At 37.4% G+C, this 17,273-nt stretch overlaps 3 protein-coding genes and 1 pseudogene across 3 annotated transcripts; all 4 read right to left on the bottom strand.

Annotated features, from left to right (window-relative positions):
* Positions 1 to 3,459: 3,459 nt before the first annotated feature.
* LOC148626344 (uncharacterized) lies at positions 3,460 to 4,515 on the bottom strand. The gene is given in 3 exon segments (XM_088571102.1): positions 3,460 to 3,749; positions 3,832 to 4,320; positions 4,323 to 4,515. Coding segments are annotated over 3 exon segments (972 nt in total).
* Positions 4,516 to 4,560: 45 nt separating this feature from the next.
* LOC148626343 (uncharacterized) lies at positions 4,561 to 4,977 on the bottom strand. The gene has a single exon (XM_088571100.1). It carries the CDS (start codon positions 4,975 to 4,977, stop codon positions 4,561 to 4,563), a length of 417 nt encoding a protein of 138 aa, XP_088427226.1.
* A 2,583-nt stretch (positions 4,978 to 7,560) lies between these two features.
* LOC148626342 (uncharacterized) lies at positions 7,561 to 8,403 on the bottom strand. The gene has a single exon (XM_088571099.1). It carries the CDS (start codon positions 8,401 to 8,403, stop codon positions 7,561 to 7,563), a length of 843 nt encoding a protein of 280 aa, XP_088427225.1.
* A 182-nt stretch (positions 8,404 to 8,585) lies between these two features.
* Positions 8,586 to 12,974, bottom strand: LOC148626341 (uncharacterized; annotated as a pseudogene).
* Positions 12,975 to 17,273: the final 4,299 nt, after the last annotated feature.

Raw genomic sequence — 17,273 nt, 5'->3', positions numbered from 1 at the left:
TCGCAATTTTAGTAGGAGCAAACTACTTTTAGGACATTGTCGAGAACCAAATTATCAGAGGATCAGGACCGACAGCAGTCAGATCTTAAGTTATCTTTTATCGGGACCTACTTATACAAGCTCTCCAACCCAGATGAAAATATCGTCAATTATGAACATATTGACCTACCACAAAGACGAAGAATATCAAATCCACAAATTTTGGGAAATCGAGTCTACCGGCTCAGAGAAAGATGCTGATATGAAAGTTAAAACCGCGCAAGATGAGATGAAAACATATCAAGAATCACATATTATGTTAGAAAACGACAAGTATATAGCGAAGTTCCCATGGAAACATGACCATCCTGAGTTACCTAGCAACGAAACCATCACCAAAAGGAGGACACATAACGTAATTTCACGTCTATCAAACGACCCCAAAACGCTGACAATATACGACAACATCACCAAAGAACAGGAACAACGGGGCTTCATAGAGAAAATACCAGAATCAGAACGTAGCGTAAACAAGGAGAGCAATCGCATCGTGCGTTACATACCTCACCACCCAGTCAAGAAGGATTTGTCGTCTACCCCGGTCCGTGTAGTGTATAGTTGTAGCTGCCGAGCAAATGCAGAATCACCTAGTCTCAATGATTGTTTATCATCATCATCACCACAGCTCAACAAACTCAAAGATATGCTGATAATATTCTGCTTAGGAAAATATGCTCTAGCTACTGATATTGAAAAAGCGTTTCTCCAGGTAGGATCAGGATCGAGATGCAACAGGATTTTTTTGGATAAGTGACCCAGATAACTCAAGCAGCGAAATTGATGTTCATAGATTTTAAGTAGTACTATTTGGAGCTACATCCTCACCATTTATCCTATATGCCACCCTACTCAAACATTTGATACTAAATTCTAGCGAAACATCAGACATACTAATACGGGATGTATATGTCGACAACGTCTTGACGATCATCGATAACAAGTAATTTGGAGTACAATTTTTCAAGGAATCGAGAGAACTATTAAATCTGGCAGAATTTAATTTAAGGAGCTGGAAATCAAACAGTTAACAAATTATGAACATGTCAACTCAGAAAAATGTAGTTGACAAGGATACCGTGACGAAAATACTTCGCATGCTATGGGATGCGAGCTCTGGTATACTTACGTTTGCGAAACAGGAGACTCAACATGGAAACGTAGAAGCGACAAAACGAGAAATACTGAGACAATCTTCGTCGATTTTTGATTCGCTTGGATTATTAGGACCGGTGACCGTGAGGGCCAAGATACTTATGGAGAAGCTGTGGAAGGAAGGCTATGAGTGGGACGAAAATTTACCTCGGAACATATCGCAAATGTGGAAAGAAATTAGAAGCGATATCAAGAATGTCAGGAACAAAACAAAATTAAACCGCCACTTCTTCACGGACAACGATAGCCGGGATACAACACTCCATGTATTCGTAGAAGCCTGTGAACAAGCGTATGGAGCAACAGCATACCTAAGTAGAGGTATTTAGTTATCGCAAAAAATCGCGTACCACCAGTCAAACAGATAACACTTCCGAAATTAAAGTTGATGGCCGTAACAGTAGGAACACGCATAGCAACACAGTTAAAGGACAACTTCGACGTAAAGCGTAGTGTAATGTGGAGTGACAGTCAGATAGTTCTTTATCGGATTGCATCGAAGAAACCACTGCAAATTCGTACAGAATCGTATCAACGAAATACACAAATTGGACTGTCAATGGAATTACGTTCCAACCAATTAAAATCCAGCCGACCTTCAAACTCGCGGAATATCAGCTGAGCAACTGGAACAGTCGACATTGTGGTGGAATGGACCGACATGGATTACAGAAGACCGTTTGGCCGAAGTAGACTCCGATCGTGAAACCCGATGTTTCAATCTTATTTAACAATAATATTGTAATGCCGCCCCTCGGGTGCTAGAGTCAAATCACCGGAGGAGGCTGCGTTACACCAAGATCGGGATAATATGGTTTCTCAATAGGGCATTAGGTCTAGCGAGTTACAAACTTCGCCAACCAAAATGCGCTAAAGGATAAAAGTGATGGAACTATTGCAAGAGAAGAGTTAAATGAAATATGAATATTTTATTAATTACAAATAATGTTGAGAAAATGACCGGAACAGCTCGGCTCTTTGGGTACTTGGACAGGTCTAACATTACTTCAAACTTCGACCGAACATCTTACAACACTTTATCAACTTTAGATATTGAACACCACAATCCCTGTATATATATTAAACTATACAAACTACACACGGACACTTACAGCTTTATCGGACTACTTATTATGACGATTTCCCTGACATGAGTCTACGTGGACAATGACATACATCGCTATTTAAATAATTATATTTATACTGCGCTAGTTACGGATCATGAACACTATTACTATTCAACATTATTTTGTACCTAGGATTTGCACCAAAGATTTGCTCCCGGGATTTTCACCGATAAATTGCTCCTTGAATTTACATCCGGAATTTGTCACCGGAGTTTTGAACCAAAACAAAAATAGAAATAAAATAGTAAAATCTAGCCCCACAGCAAACATATATCAACCATCTAGAACTCTAGATTTCATAACACAACAGCATTAATCAATTATTCAACTACTAACTTTTGCTCTTTCTGAAAGCACCTAAGACATTTTAAAAGTCGCCGCCTCGATTACTTCAGAACTTTTTGGGTGACGTAATCTAGATTCACTGTTTCTGGTACTGTCCAGTACTTTTATAACAACCGCTCAGTCAATCAAGAGGCGCCTTATATTTCGACAATAGTTATTAACCAATTAGTGCATTTTATCTAAAAATATCACGGCTGGTAGTGCCAGCTAATGAAAAAGTAAACAAGACCGAACTAGGACAAAATAAAATGTGTCCATGCTTTTTATTGGAGACAATGGACTGGAATTACTTTTTAACTCGATTACACACAACGGGAGTAACATAAAGTTTCCATACAGTTTAAAATCAGTAGGTGGACTGGTTTTGCGTTTGCTAAACTTCTTTAAAAACTTAGAACCGACGAATTTCGTCGAATCTAAAACTATCGAATAACAAGTCACTTCACTTAAACAACAAAGATTAGCGTTAGCCGTAGTTGTGAACAACAAACAATATTTAAATGTTAATAAACACAAAATGTCTTTCTGTCAAATATATCTACAAACTATGCAAAATCAACACAAAAGGGGGTTGGTAGTCTGCATTACACTGCCCCCTTCCTACAGGATTTGGCCCTCAAATTGGAAGGAATAGAAAGAATTCAATTAAGGGACTTTCACAACTTTAACACCACTAGTATTATTTTTCATCACAACAACATCAGTGCTTCAGTACTTTGATTTTTCTTTTAGCACCAATATTTTAAAATAAATATGAAACACTTAATAACAACAACCGATTAATACACACTCTCTCTCACATTGCACTCAATTTGCAGGCACACATATCATTCAGTCTTTCTTCCACTATTGCTTTCAAACCAAATAGCTTATAAAATTTTGCCTCCTGTGCCAATTCATGGAGACAATGGTGTTCTCTTGGTAGGTATCTTTTTTCTACATAGCAATTATTTCTTAAATAGTTGAGAATGATTTTGAAATGGGCAGGATCACGGTCGAAACTGTAAATGTTGTTTGATGGGCGGAATGCACTGTTTGGATTTAGCATCAGAGCAAAGATTGAAGATGGGTCCGAGCCACCATACTCTGCTGACATTATTGCAGGTACTGCAAGTAAGTGTCTACCTCTTCGGCATGGGTGAAGTCAGGGTATTTCTTTCAGGTATACTTGCTGGTCCAATAACTACTGTGTTTGCTTCTTCTGTGCAGGAGCCAGATGAAGAGGAGAAGGAAGATGAGGAGGAGGCTGAAGAAGATTTCAAACATTTATTTTTCTTAATTTGATTCGAAGAACTGAGTTCTACAATTTCTCCATTGGAAGCATGCAGTTCAATTTCTGTGCTCTCTTCTTTCTCCGTTTCCAGTGTGACGCTTAAATCTTGGCCTATCTCTGATGGGAGGTCCTTAAGAACTGCTTTGATTTTCATTAAATTTTCATCTCTTTCCTTGAGTTTCCTTTTTTTGGTTTGGGATTCATTATACACTATTACATATCTTGCTCTTCTACGGATTTCTATTAGCTTCCTGGCATCCTCTTTTTCTTTTTGGAACATAATTGTATTGCCTATAACAGTAATACAGGTTTTGGTACTTCTCTCAGATGGAGCATAATTTCTTCGCGGTTTTATTGGTATCTCTTGCCCCTATTCATCAGGTGTTTCATTTTTGTTATCACTTCCTCTTTTCTGTATCTCTCCATTTGTATTTCAGCCTCCTTCCCTCTGATTCCTGTTGCATTGTCAAAGCAGATCATTTCAGTTTCTGTAACCTTACAACCGTGCAATGACTGCTTCCGTGGAAACAATTTCTTACAAGAGGGACATTTCCACCCGAAAGGGTTGTGCCGCTCCATAATATCCTCGAGGTTAATTGTATGCGATATAGCACATCATTCAGTTTACTGATAACTACAAAAGACCGTTTGCAGTTTGGGGTTTTGACCAACTTTCCGTTTGTATTGGTAGTACCAAACAGGATCACCAATATTAAAACTATCATGTTTAATTCTGTGGTCATACATCTTTTTCATTGTGTCACTTGACACTTTTAACTTTTCTCGCGCAAACTCATGAATCTCTTTTATTTTCTGTTCAAGCTTTTCAACAAAACTGATAATATTACTTGTTGGGGTCACATTTGTCAATTCAGGTTTGCCGTATAAAAGATCAACTGGCAAATGGACATCTTGACCGAACATCATTTTACATGGGGTAACCCCAGTGCTCTCATGCAACGACGACCGACAGGCCATCATGACGAGGGGAACCACTTGGTCCCAATCCCTCTGGTGGTTTGATACAAATGATGCTAGCATACTTAAAATTGTTCGCATATAGCGCTCTACCATTCCATCAGATTAGGGTCTCATCATGGAGTTTTATCTATACCAAGGGGCTTGCAGTTTTCCTGAAACAATTGTGACTCGAAATTAGCCCCTTGGTCCGTATGCACTTGCATAGGGACACCGAATAAAGAAACAAAATTGTTAACAAAGGCTGAAGATACCGTAACAGCCTCTTGGTTTTCAATGGGAACTGCATGTACAAATTTGGTGAAATAGTCACCAATGACTAACAAATATTTGTTTCCACTTTCCGAAGTAGGTAGAGGACCAAGAATATCTATAGCTACACGCTCCAAACGTGCCCCAACTTGATATTGACACATTGGTGCTCTTCGTTTACTGCCAGTAGATTTGCGACTCGCGCAAACGTACATTTGCGACACCATTGCTCCACAAACTTTCTTATCCCAAACCAAAAGTATCGCTCTCGTACTTTACTAAGGGTCTTTTTAAGACCTAGATGACCACCACCCATTGCACTATCATGTAAATGTTGCAAATTAGAAACGTTCAAACTCTTACTAACAACCAGGAAATTTCATCCCCTGTTCATTTCAAACTTTTTATACAGAAGCCCTTCTTTTATTTCAAAAGAATCCAAACGATTCCAGTAGTATTTTACTTCTTGACAGTACTTTGAGACATCAGACCAAAACGGTTTAACTGAATTCTCTACTCAATTACGGACAAGTTTTAAAATTTTGTCATTCTCTTGTTTTTGCATTATTTCTACTCTATTGCTTAACCACTTATTTTCAGAATTTTTACAGTCATTCTTACTCTCCGTCTATTCTTTCTTCACCATTCCTCGTGTTTTCACAGCACTCACTCGATTTTCGTGCCCACACTCGATTCTATTTGATAAATCACCGACGTTAACGTCTTGCGACGTTTCACGAATTGTCAACGATTTATCTCTATTCGAGTTCACGATTTTCAGTGAGCTAACCGGGTCACGTTGGTTTACAGAGTCGTTCTGTGTTTTCATTGAGTTGTCAAATGAGAACATGCGCACGCCCTTATTAATAGTAAGTGCATCAGTGTGCATATCTCCTAACTCATTTTGTGACTTTCTAATTTCAATACTTTCACTGTCACTATTGTTGTTAACAATAGCCAATAGCTCTTTTCGAGTGATACAATAGTTTGTTTCACACTTGGAAAATGTCTTACTGGAATACGCTATTGGTTTCTCAACTTTATTTTGCATTTGACAAAGGACTGCCCCCATCCCAACGAAACTTGCATCACAATCTAGTATGAAATCCCCTTCATTTTTAGGGTGACCTAGAACTCGTGCGGCTATTAATAGTTCTTTCATAGTATTGAAAGCTTGTTGACATGCATCAGTCCAAGCAAACTTTGTGCCTTTCTCTTTCAATTTGTGTAGGTGTTTTGTAATCGAAGCAAAGTCTTTAACGAAACGTCGATAATAAGAACAAAAACCTACAAAACTACGGGTTTCTTTGACGTTTCTGGGGACCGGCCAATCTCGGACCGTGTCGATTTTTGAGTTATCGGTACTAATACCGTCTTTCGTTACTTTATGGCCTAAAAAAGTTACTTCAGTTTGTGTTAAAACAAAACGATCACAAACTTCACTTAAGTTTTTCAGATGTTGGTCAAAATCGTCTGAATAAAAACACGATGATATCGTCCTAATACACCACACATATCTTCTAGGTTACACCTGAAAAGATCTTTTCAACTAGCCTCTCGAAAGTGGCGGGTGCTCCACTTAAATCGAAACATAGTACTCGGAACTGCCATAGACCGCTTCCGGAGATTACAAAGGCGGTTTTCTTTCGATCGTTCTCTTCAAGGCCACATTGCCAGTACCCAGAACGCATATCGAGGGTTGAAAACCATTTATTTCCGTTTAAAGCTTCCAATGTGTCGTCTTTTCGGGGTAAAGGTTGACAATCATTTTGTTTGTTTGTTTGTTTGTTGGAGTTTAACGTCCCAGCAGCAATACTTCAGCTATATTCAGACGATGAACATGAAATTGATGATACAATGAACATGAAATGATGATGAAATGAAAAAGGGATGGGACACAAGGACAATGGGGTCGACAAATTTTGATTGCCACTGAAAATAGGGAGAGATGGGTTGGGTCGGGCAATTTAGCCTCCTGTGACGGAGCCCTACGGTTCCTACTCCGGGAGAATACCACAGTAGGGTTCTTTAACGTGCGAGGAACGTGGCATCTTTCCCAACACGGTGCACCACTATGGTTTGCGGTCAGGTTTTCCGTATTATAGCATGACAACCCCAGCATGTAACATGCCAGAGGTACCCCATTCCACCACCCAGGGCACACATCCCCGTTGCTCTGTGTGCAGAGCGCCCTAGCCCCGGCTAGGGTTCTGAGCACAATTTAGTCGCCTTTTACGACAAGCTTAGCGCTGCTGCAGGCCTATTCTTTTAACACCCGAACCTGTACGGGCGACAATCATTTTGAGATACTGCGTTTAGTTTTCTAAAGTCGCAGCAAAATCTTATTTTATTATCTACTTGACAACCGGTGAGCACCAAGCAGAGTTAGAAGGCTTAATAATACCCCAAGAGGCCATATCGTCGATTTCCTTCATCGCCGCCTCGCGTTTTGTCAAGGGTAGCCTGTACGGTCTTTGTTTTATGGGTTTTTTTTCTGTCCCCTGTATTTATTTCGTGTTTAACGAGCTCCGTATAACCAATATCTGACAATGACTTAGATAATACGTCTTGATAAGAACGTAAAAAATCGTTCAATTTTTCGGTCTGTTCTTTATCTAGTTTTTCAGAGGCTTTCTTTAAAACATTTACTAAATGTTCTGGTAACTTTTTCTCAATCGTTTTTACACAACGTACGCGATTTTGTGAACTTTCATTAGGCACTATTTGCTCAACCTCTACTGGTTCAAAAATACCTGCTACTGTGTTCTTATGTACTTTCACTGGTTTGTCACTAAAGTTTGCGACACGCAAAGGAAAATCATTTGCCGTGTCTTTCACTACGGCACGTGCAACCAGTAAACCAGAATTATCGACAAAGTCTTGTTTCATTTCAACAATTCCAACAGATCCGTATTTCAATGGACCAAAAGCTCTACCTTTTATTATCATTTCGCTTGATGGTGGAATTTCAACATTTTCTGCTATTGACACGCGACAACACGATTCGTCGCCTTGTGTGGTAAAGATGGGAATAAACTCATTCCCGACTCTCAAACACCCTTTTGCAAAAAGTAAATCGACAATAATTTTTTTAAGAAAATCTGTACCTAAAATTGCAGCATCTTTAATTTTAGCGAGTAAAAACTCGTGTTTACATAACCGACCACCTAATCTTATTTCTAAGGGTACACTACCAATAAATTCTGAAACTTCTCCAGTCGCAGTTAAAAGATTCATTCGGACAGGCGTAACCTGGGGTCTTCTGTCGACCGGAATAGATTAAAAGATATCGTATCTCAAAATAGAAACACAAGTTCCGGAATCTACAAGTGTAGAAACAGATAATGAATTAACATTTAACAGAACAAAACATCCATTTTCCTTGCCCCCGGATACGTTCGAAAGGATAGTGTTGGGCCTTAATCCTGATGTCCGAAGTTGACTCGTGCCCTCGACATTGGTCCGTTTTCCGCCTGGTTTACATTTTTTCTGTCGTCATTCAAATGCCTACGAAAATTCCCAGAGTTTTGATTTCGCTTGAAATCTCTATTTTGGGCCCCACGATTCTGATGGAAAGGTCTAATATTTGCATTCCGCTTCCCATGTTGGGTTCTTTTAATGTTACTCATTTCATTTTTAAGAGTTTTAAGTCCCTCTTTCAACTCATTAAGGTCATGATTTAACCCACTATCAATTTGACTTATACCACCATGAGTCATTGTGTCTGCAATTCTAACGGATCGGCCCTTTTGGCGATCAGCTAGTCTGAGTGCTTCGAGGCGTACCGCGATATTTTCAGCCTTATTTATGGTTTTAGGTCCTACTTCTCTTAAGTGGAGCCTAATTTCTGTTTCTGGGATAGCGTCTATAAAATAGTCTAACGCTAAAGTATCCCGTACTGAAGCGGATGTCCCAGGGTAGGCTCGAAGTTTCATTACTGAATCTTACTCTAGATTGCAGTTCAGCTCTGAATGCTTCGGCTCTATTTACAGAACAAAATCTGTTTTTAAGGACGGATACTAAACTTTCATAATTGTGTCTCTCGTTCTCCGTCATTTCATTTAAAATAGCCCTTGCTCCTCCTGACAAACTACATGCTAATAATAGCGCTTTTGATCTAGGATTCCACCCATTCAATTCTGCCAATAAATTGAATTGAGTTAAATACTCATCCAGATCATCACTACCATCATAAATTTGTGGTTTTATTTTGCAATTAATTTCTAACCTGCCATTTGAGTTATCATTTGTAACTGAGTGACTGTTATTGTGATTTGTTTCATTAGAAACTAATGGCCCTACCCCACAATAATAACTTTTTCGAATTGGACGAGCAAATCAAATATTAATGTTATAACAACAAACAGACTCTAAAAACGAGCTAATCCCACCGCTGCCACCAAAAATGTAATGCCGCTCCTCGGGTGCTTGAGCCAAATCACCGGAGGAGGCTGTGTTACATCAAGATCGGGATATAGTTTCTCAATAGGGCATTAGGTCTAGCGATTTACATATATATATATATATATATATATATATATATATATATATATATATATATATATATATATATATACAACGTCTCAGAATGTGACAATTCTATTTGCTACACTGCTCCATCGGATCAAATTGATACAGGGAAGATATATAAACGTATAGAAAGGTGTGAAAAATTCCCAACGATGTTAGAACTGTCAAATTTGCGATGCAAATTTTTGGTCGTTCCCTCCGCGGGACTCGAACTCGTACTGCTGTGACATCTATGGCAATACCGCCTGCACAAAGTCCAGCGCCCTAGACCACTCGGCCAGATAAAAATATAGCTTTCAAACCGGGTCCTTCCATAACGGTTTAACTGAATTCTCTACTCAATTACGGACAAGTTTTAAAATTTTGTCATTCTCTTGTTTTTGTATTATTTCTACTCTATTGCTCAACCACTTATTTTCAGAATTTTTACAGTCATTCTTACTCTCCGTCTATTCTTTCTTCACCATTCCTCGTGTTTTCACAGCACTCACTCGAGTTTCGTGCCCACACTCGATTCTATTTGATAAATCACCGACGTTAACGTCTTGCGACGTTTCACGAATTGTCAACGATTTATCTCTATTCGAGTTCACGATTTTCAGTGAGCTAACCGGGTCACGTTGGTTTACAGAGTCGTTCTGTGTTTTCATTGAGTTGTCAAATGAGAACATGCGCATGCCCTTATTAATAGTAAGTGCATCAGTGTGCATATCTCCTAACTCATTTTGTGACTTCCTAATTTCAATACTTTCACTGTCACTATTGTTGTTAACAATAGCCAATAGCTCTTTTCGAGTGATACAATAGTTTGTTTCACACTTGGAAAATGTCTTACTGGAATACGCTATTGGTGCTCTATTTGCTACACTGCTCCATCGGATCAAATTGATACAAGGAAGATATATAAACGTATAGAAAGGTGTGAAAAATTCCCAACGATGTTAGAACTGTCAAATTTGCGATGCAAATGTTTGGTCGTTCCCTCCGCGGGACTCGAACTCGTACTGCTGTGACATCTATGGCAATACCGCCTGCACAAAGTCCACCGCCCTAGACCACTCGGCCAGCTAGGCTATATAAAAATATAGCTTTCGCTGGCCGGGTCATTCCTCCTCGTAGGATTAACTTAGGGCTGTAACTTAGTACACGATGTATGGTGGTACGGGACAGTTCATTTAGATGTTAATATGTAGGATAGAGGATCAAATTAATGATGCAGTGAATACATATATATATATAAATTGCACCTTGAATTTGCACTGAGGATTTTCTCCCGGGATTTGCACCGATAAATTGCTCCTTGAATTTACACCCGGAATTTGTCACCGGAGTTTTGCACAAAAACAAATAGAAATAAAATAGTAAAATCTAGCCCCACAGCAAACATATATCAACCATGTAGGACTCTAGATTTCATAACACAACAATATTAATCAATTATTCAACTACTAACTTTTGCTCTTTCTGAAAGCACCTCAGACATTTTAAAAGTCGCCGTCTTGATTACTTCAGAACTTTTTGGGTGACGTAATCTAGACTCACTGTTTCCGGTACTGTCCAGTACTTTTATAACAACCGCTCAGTCAATCAAGAGGCGCCTTATATTTCAACAATAGTTATTAACCAATTAGTGCATTTTATCTAAAAATATCACGGCTGGTAGTGCCGGCTAATGAAAAAGTAAACAACACCGAACTAGGACAAAATAAAATGTTTCAGGATTTTCAGGATTCCATGCATATTCTAATGCTTCCTGTTCATCTCCACTAGTTGTACAAGGAAACAAATAGCTGCAAAAGCAAAACATTAAACAAAATATATGAAGAATTTATAACCATAAGGTACGAATCTATAATTCACATAGAAAACGTAAAAATTAATATGCATATACCTTCAATACATGTTTATAAATTGCTCTCAAGGCTTTTAACTTTTCATTATCTGAGTTTATTCTAATGCTTTGATTAAATTCCTTCACAAAAATTTTAAATGTGTCAGTTGTATTTTTTCGTTGCTCTGATACATAATATGATTTGTATATAGAAAAACTAATTATAGTTAGAAAATAATGAAACCAGAAGTACCCTTTATCAAAAATTTCATATCCAAATACCAAATGCTTTAGCTTAATTTTCATTTCAATTTTAAATTTATGAACAGAAAGGATGTCATATATTCTTTTCCAAAATTCTGTAAGGAATGGACACGACATAAAGTAGTGTTCATAATCTTCCAATTTTCTACAGTAGTTACATAGGTTGCTATTAGTTATTTTCCATTTATACAAATTTTGGTTTGTTGGAACAATTTGCTGCAACAGTTTCCATCTAAAAACTTTAAGCTTATTTTCCTGTAGAGGAAAGAAAATAAATTCATATATGTATTTGTTAAGCAAATTTTTGTCCGCGTTCAAAATTTTTAACTAATTATTACACCAATAGATCCTTCCTGTTTTTTGGATACAATGGAGTTGTACAGCATTTTATTTGTTAACTTGTTTATATTTTGTATGCCACAGTTCATTGAAAAAACTATTTTTATTTACATTCACTTTAGCCTTTTTTGAATTGTCAGTAGTTAACATTTTCAACCAGTGATTTGGTATTGCTCTTTTGAAAGCATAAATTTCTGAAATCCAATTTCTTAAATTTATTAATTTATCTAAAATAATGTTTTGCCTTATTAATCCGTTATCATCAATAATGTCATTTATGTATATTATACCTCTTTAATCCAGTGTTCATAAACGAAAGTTTTATTGTTTAACTTAATGTTCTCGTTATTCCAAATTGTTTGTTTTCTGACTTCGGCAAAAGATCTTGGTTGCTTTGTTTTCCCCATCTGCTAAACACCAGGATTTAAAGACTTGTTTATAAAATTCTGGAATTGTTTCAAAGCCCTTGTTAAGTTTAATGTTTGAGTTATTTGTTTTAAATATCAACCATCTTTCTCCAAAAAGTGCTGAAATATTTTATTGGTATTATCTTCCAGTTATAGATTTCTCCTGTGACCAATCTTTTTACCCATGATGCTTTTAAAGAAGTAAAGTAGCTTCTGATATCAATCATACCTAACCCCCTTCAATCTTCGAATTTATCATTAAATTTCTTTTAACCTTATCTGACTTATCATCCCAAATAAATTTGAAACATTTGTTTTCTATTTCTTTCAAGTACTTGTCCGGGATTAATGAGCTTCCAATGAATGTAGATTTAGGTATTAATAATGCCTTGATTATCAGAATTCTACCTAGTAATGTGAGATTCCTTTTCTTCCATGATATTAATAACTTGTTGATTTTATCAATTTTACTTTCCCAGTTTACTTTTTCGCACTCATTTTTACAGTGGCCATAATATATTCCAAGCGCTTTAATTGGTTTATCTGTCCATTTAATTCCTCCGATTTTGTCTCTTGTTGTTTTCAGCTTTCCGATCCAAAGTCCCTCTGTTTTATTTCTATTCAAAATCAACCCAGAAAATGATCCAAATATTTTCATTTCATTAATTGCTAATTCCGCATCGGTTTTCGAATTACAAAATAATGTAGTATCATCGTGGCTAATTGAGAAATTTTGATAGTTTGTGTACCGCTATCCAGTTTTGTACTAAAACCTTTAATACTGTGGTTTGCCCTAGTCGCTGTGCCATTATTTCAACTGACAAAACAAATAAAAGGGCAGATAGAGGGCAACCCTGTCTTATGCATATTGAGTTTGTAAATGTTCCAGATTATCCATCCATTATTCATTACACAAGTTTGAACTTCCGTGTATAAAATTTTAACCCATCTGATAAAAGATTCATTAAATCCAAAATGTGTAAGAGTCGTTAGCATAAAATTCCATTCGAGGGAATCAAATGCTTTAGCAAAATCAACAAATACTATAGCACCTTCAGTTCTATAAGTTTCTGCATAACCAATTATATCTTCAATTTGTCTGTGATTGAATCCAATGAATCTATTTTTCACATAACCTGTTTGATCTTCATTAATGATGTTTGTAATATTTTCTTAAGTCGTTGTGCCAAAACATGTGAAAGGATCTTAAGATCAATATTTAGCAAAGAAATTGGACGATAATTGTTCAAGGATAAAGGATCACCTTTTTTAAATATCAAAGAGAGAACACGATGTTTCAATTATGATGACCAAACACGATAAGCAGCAAACGCCTTTAGCTGATTTAGATGCCGGGATATCGAGAATTATCGATTTAGCACGATTTTCATCACTTCAGAAACTTTTGCGTATAACTACCTATGTTTTGAGATTCGTGAAGCGATGTATGAATAGAAACCGATATAGACTTAAACCGTACAAACGAAATAGATACGATAAAGCGCGACGAAATTCGACAGGCGACGAGGTATTGGATATTGAAGATGGAATAATCAGGAGAGCGGGACGTATTCACAATGCAGAATTGGACTATAATACGAATCATCCTATCTTACTACCGAAACGACACGCCTTTACATAGCTTATTGTGATTGACGCGCATCTTAAAATTCTACACGCAGTAGCCTGACAGACAATTACGCATATACGCCAGTCGTACTGGATACCATCTATACGCTAGTGTGTGAATTTTATACTAAAACGATGCGTTCAATGTCGTAAAGTGATCGGTAACCATACCGAATTCCAGTATCGCTACCGCTACCTAAGGACAGAGTTCAAAGTGTTACACCGTTTCAGACCACCGGAATCGATTTCGCTGGACCATTAATTGTATAGAGTAATGGACAAAGTGTAAAGACTTACCTGTGCTTATTCACTTGTGCCACTATTTGTGCCGTTCATTTAGAGCTAGTTTCAGATATGACACACGATATATTTATGCTAGCTTTCCGACGATTTATTAGCAGACGAGGAATACCGACCACGATATATTCAAACAACGCACGACGTTCATTGCTGCAGATAGAGAGATACCGAAAGAACTGAACATTTCCGTAAACTGGAGGTTTATACCGCGAGCTGCCCCTTGGTATGGGGGATGGTGGGAGCGATTGATCGGCCTGAAAACTATGAAAAAAGTTCTGGGAAGATCACAAGTGACATTCGAAGTGTTACGAACTGTGCTTAGCGAAATAGAATGTGTGATCAACGACCGCCCGATAACGTACGTGTCAGCAGATATCCGAGATCTCTAGCCATTAACGACGTCTCAGCTAATGCACGGACGCGCAATATCAAACGCGACGACAGCGAAGCGGATGTTTGTGAACTAAACAATGTGCCCGCGAATAGACTCTTACAACACAAGATTACATTAATAAAGCACTTTTTCAAGCACTGGAGGACTGAATACCTAACTGCTCAGAGAGTTCCATCGGGAACAAAATACATTCGAGGCACAAGTGAAAATCGTTGCGATCGTTCAGATAATGGATAATTCGCCGAGGCCGATCTGGAAGCTAGGAGTCATTGAGGAATTGATCCTACACTGATGAACAGCAAGAATCCGGACCACGACCAATAGTGAAATTAGTTTCACTTGAAATATGAACAGTTAAATGTGTTTATTAATCATGAAATTTAATTGCATTTTGCGGCCCCCAAAATGTTGTGAATAGTTTCTATAATTTCTGAGTTTCAATTATCTTTATTTATGAACCAAAGACAGTAACGTTATTTTCCGCAATTTGTAACATAATAATGCTACGTCGCCACCGGATCAATCTAGGGCTGTAACTTAGTACACGGTGTATGGTAGTACGGGACAGTACATTTAGATGTTATTATTACGTCACGTTCTGAGACGTTTGTATAATATTGATTTGTTGTGACATGCATCATTAATTTGATCCTCTATCCTACATAATAACATCTAAATGAACTGTCCCGTACTACTATACATCGTGTACTAAGTTACAGCCCTAGATTAATCCTACGAGGAGAAATGACCCGGCCAGCGAAAGCTATATTTTAATATAGCCTAGCTGGCCGAGTGGTCTAGGGCGCTGGACTTTGTGCAGGCGGTGTTGCCATAGATGTCAGCGGTACGAGTTCGAGTCCCGCAGTTCTAACATCGTTGGGAGTTTTTCAGACCTTTCTATACGTTTACTTTATTTTCCCTGTATCAATCTGATCAGATGGAGCAGTGTAGCGAATAGAGTCGTCACATTCTGAGATGTTTGTTCCTGTAGGGGACCATGGACAATCCAATGTTATATCTATATGTATATTCAAATAGGGGATCATGGGTAACCTAGTGTTATATATATAGAAATGTTTGTTCCTATAGGGTACCAAGGATAACCAGTATTATATCTATGTGTTTCTATAGAGGACCATGAGTAAACCAAGGTTATACATGTATCTATATGTATGTTCCTACGGGGGACCAATGGTCACCCAATGCTCTCTCTCTCTATATATATATATGTATGCATGTATGTTCCTATAGGGTACCATGGGTAACCCAGTGTTATATCTATATATATGTTCCTATAGGGCACCAAAGGTCAACCATTGTTTTATCTATATATGTATGCTCCTATTGGGGACCATGGGTAACCTAGTGTTATAGCTATATGTATGTGGCTATAGGGGACCATTGATAACCCAATGTAATATCAATGTGTATTTTCGTATGGATCATTGGTAAATGAATGTAAAATCTATTTGTATATTTTATAGTCAATTAAGCAATTAATGAAAAATTCAAAATTAACCATGTATGTTATGAAAGTAAACTCCAACTATGGGGCTGCACTTAACAGGATAATCTTCCGAAATCAGCCAATAAATGATATCATAATCATTCAGTAATATATTTAACGTTGAGCTACAAACATGGCTTCTGTTTGTCTGTAAAAACAATATTGTTTTGCTTATCTATAATCTGCATATTTTGTTGTTATTATTATTATTTTATAATGTATAATGTGTACACTGTTATGGTGTAATACCACTATTTCGGAAACCAGTCACCTGCGCAAGAAAGTAGTTCGTAATGACACGAAGTAGTCCCAATATTGCACCATATCATTCTCCTTGTTTAGTAGAGGTATACAAACTTGGTGTCATCTGAAAGGTAAATGAATCAGCAATTCTCTAAAAACTTCATTTTCTTTAGTCAGTGTAGGGTAAAACAGTTCTGAACGAGAACTCTAGGCCCCTTGATATGGCTAAATTTCGAAGCGAAAGTAGTGATTTCTGCACCTGTCTACTTTCAGTTTACCGTTCTTTCTTAGAAGGCAAATAAGGTATGTTGATATTTTTATGAGAGTTAAGGTAAAGGGTGACCATCATAATGATACTCCTCTAGCACCATCTGTACTGATGTAAAAAAATATTTGAGCCTTATAAAAAGCTGAATTTAACATAGAAAGTAATGGAGACCAGAAATAGTGGTATTACACCTATCAATAAGGAATATTGCAAAAAAAATAAAAGTACTCAACTTTCATCTTTTGGGGGAAAGTTTAAGTGTTTGACACCTAAGGAATACTCAACAGACCATTCTTGTCTTCTTGTCTTCTTTTTTTCTGGTTAGCAACCTCATATTATGAAGATTGTTCAAATTTCATAAATTTGGAGTCATATTTCAAATTTTTGGGTATTTT

The sequence above is a fragment of the Perna viridis genome, chromosome 2 (genome assembly GCF_037379345.1).
Source record: "Perna viridis isolate PV_CMFRI_1.1 ecotype Kerala chromosome 2, ASM3737934v1, whole genome shotgun sequence".
NCBI classification, from domain to species: Eukaryota; Metazoa; Mollusca; class Bivalvia; order Mytilida; family Mytilidae; genus Perna; species Perna viridis.
The sequence above is the reverse complement of the archived record's forward strand: the minus strand, read 5'-3'. Positions and strand labels throughout refer to the sequence as shown.

Coding starts and splice junctions, on each gene's coding strand:
- LOC148626342 (XM_088571099.1), bottom strand. CDS start 8,403: ATGAATCTTTTAACTGCGACTGGAGAAGTTTCAGAATTTATTGGTAGT.
- LOC148626343 (XM_088571100.1), bottom strand. CDS start 4,977: ATGCTAGCATCATTTGTATCAAACCACCAGAGGGATTGGGACCAAGTG.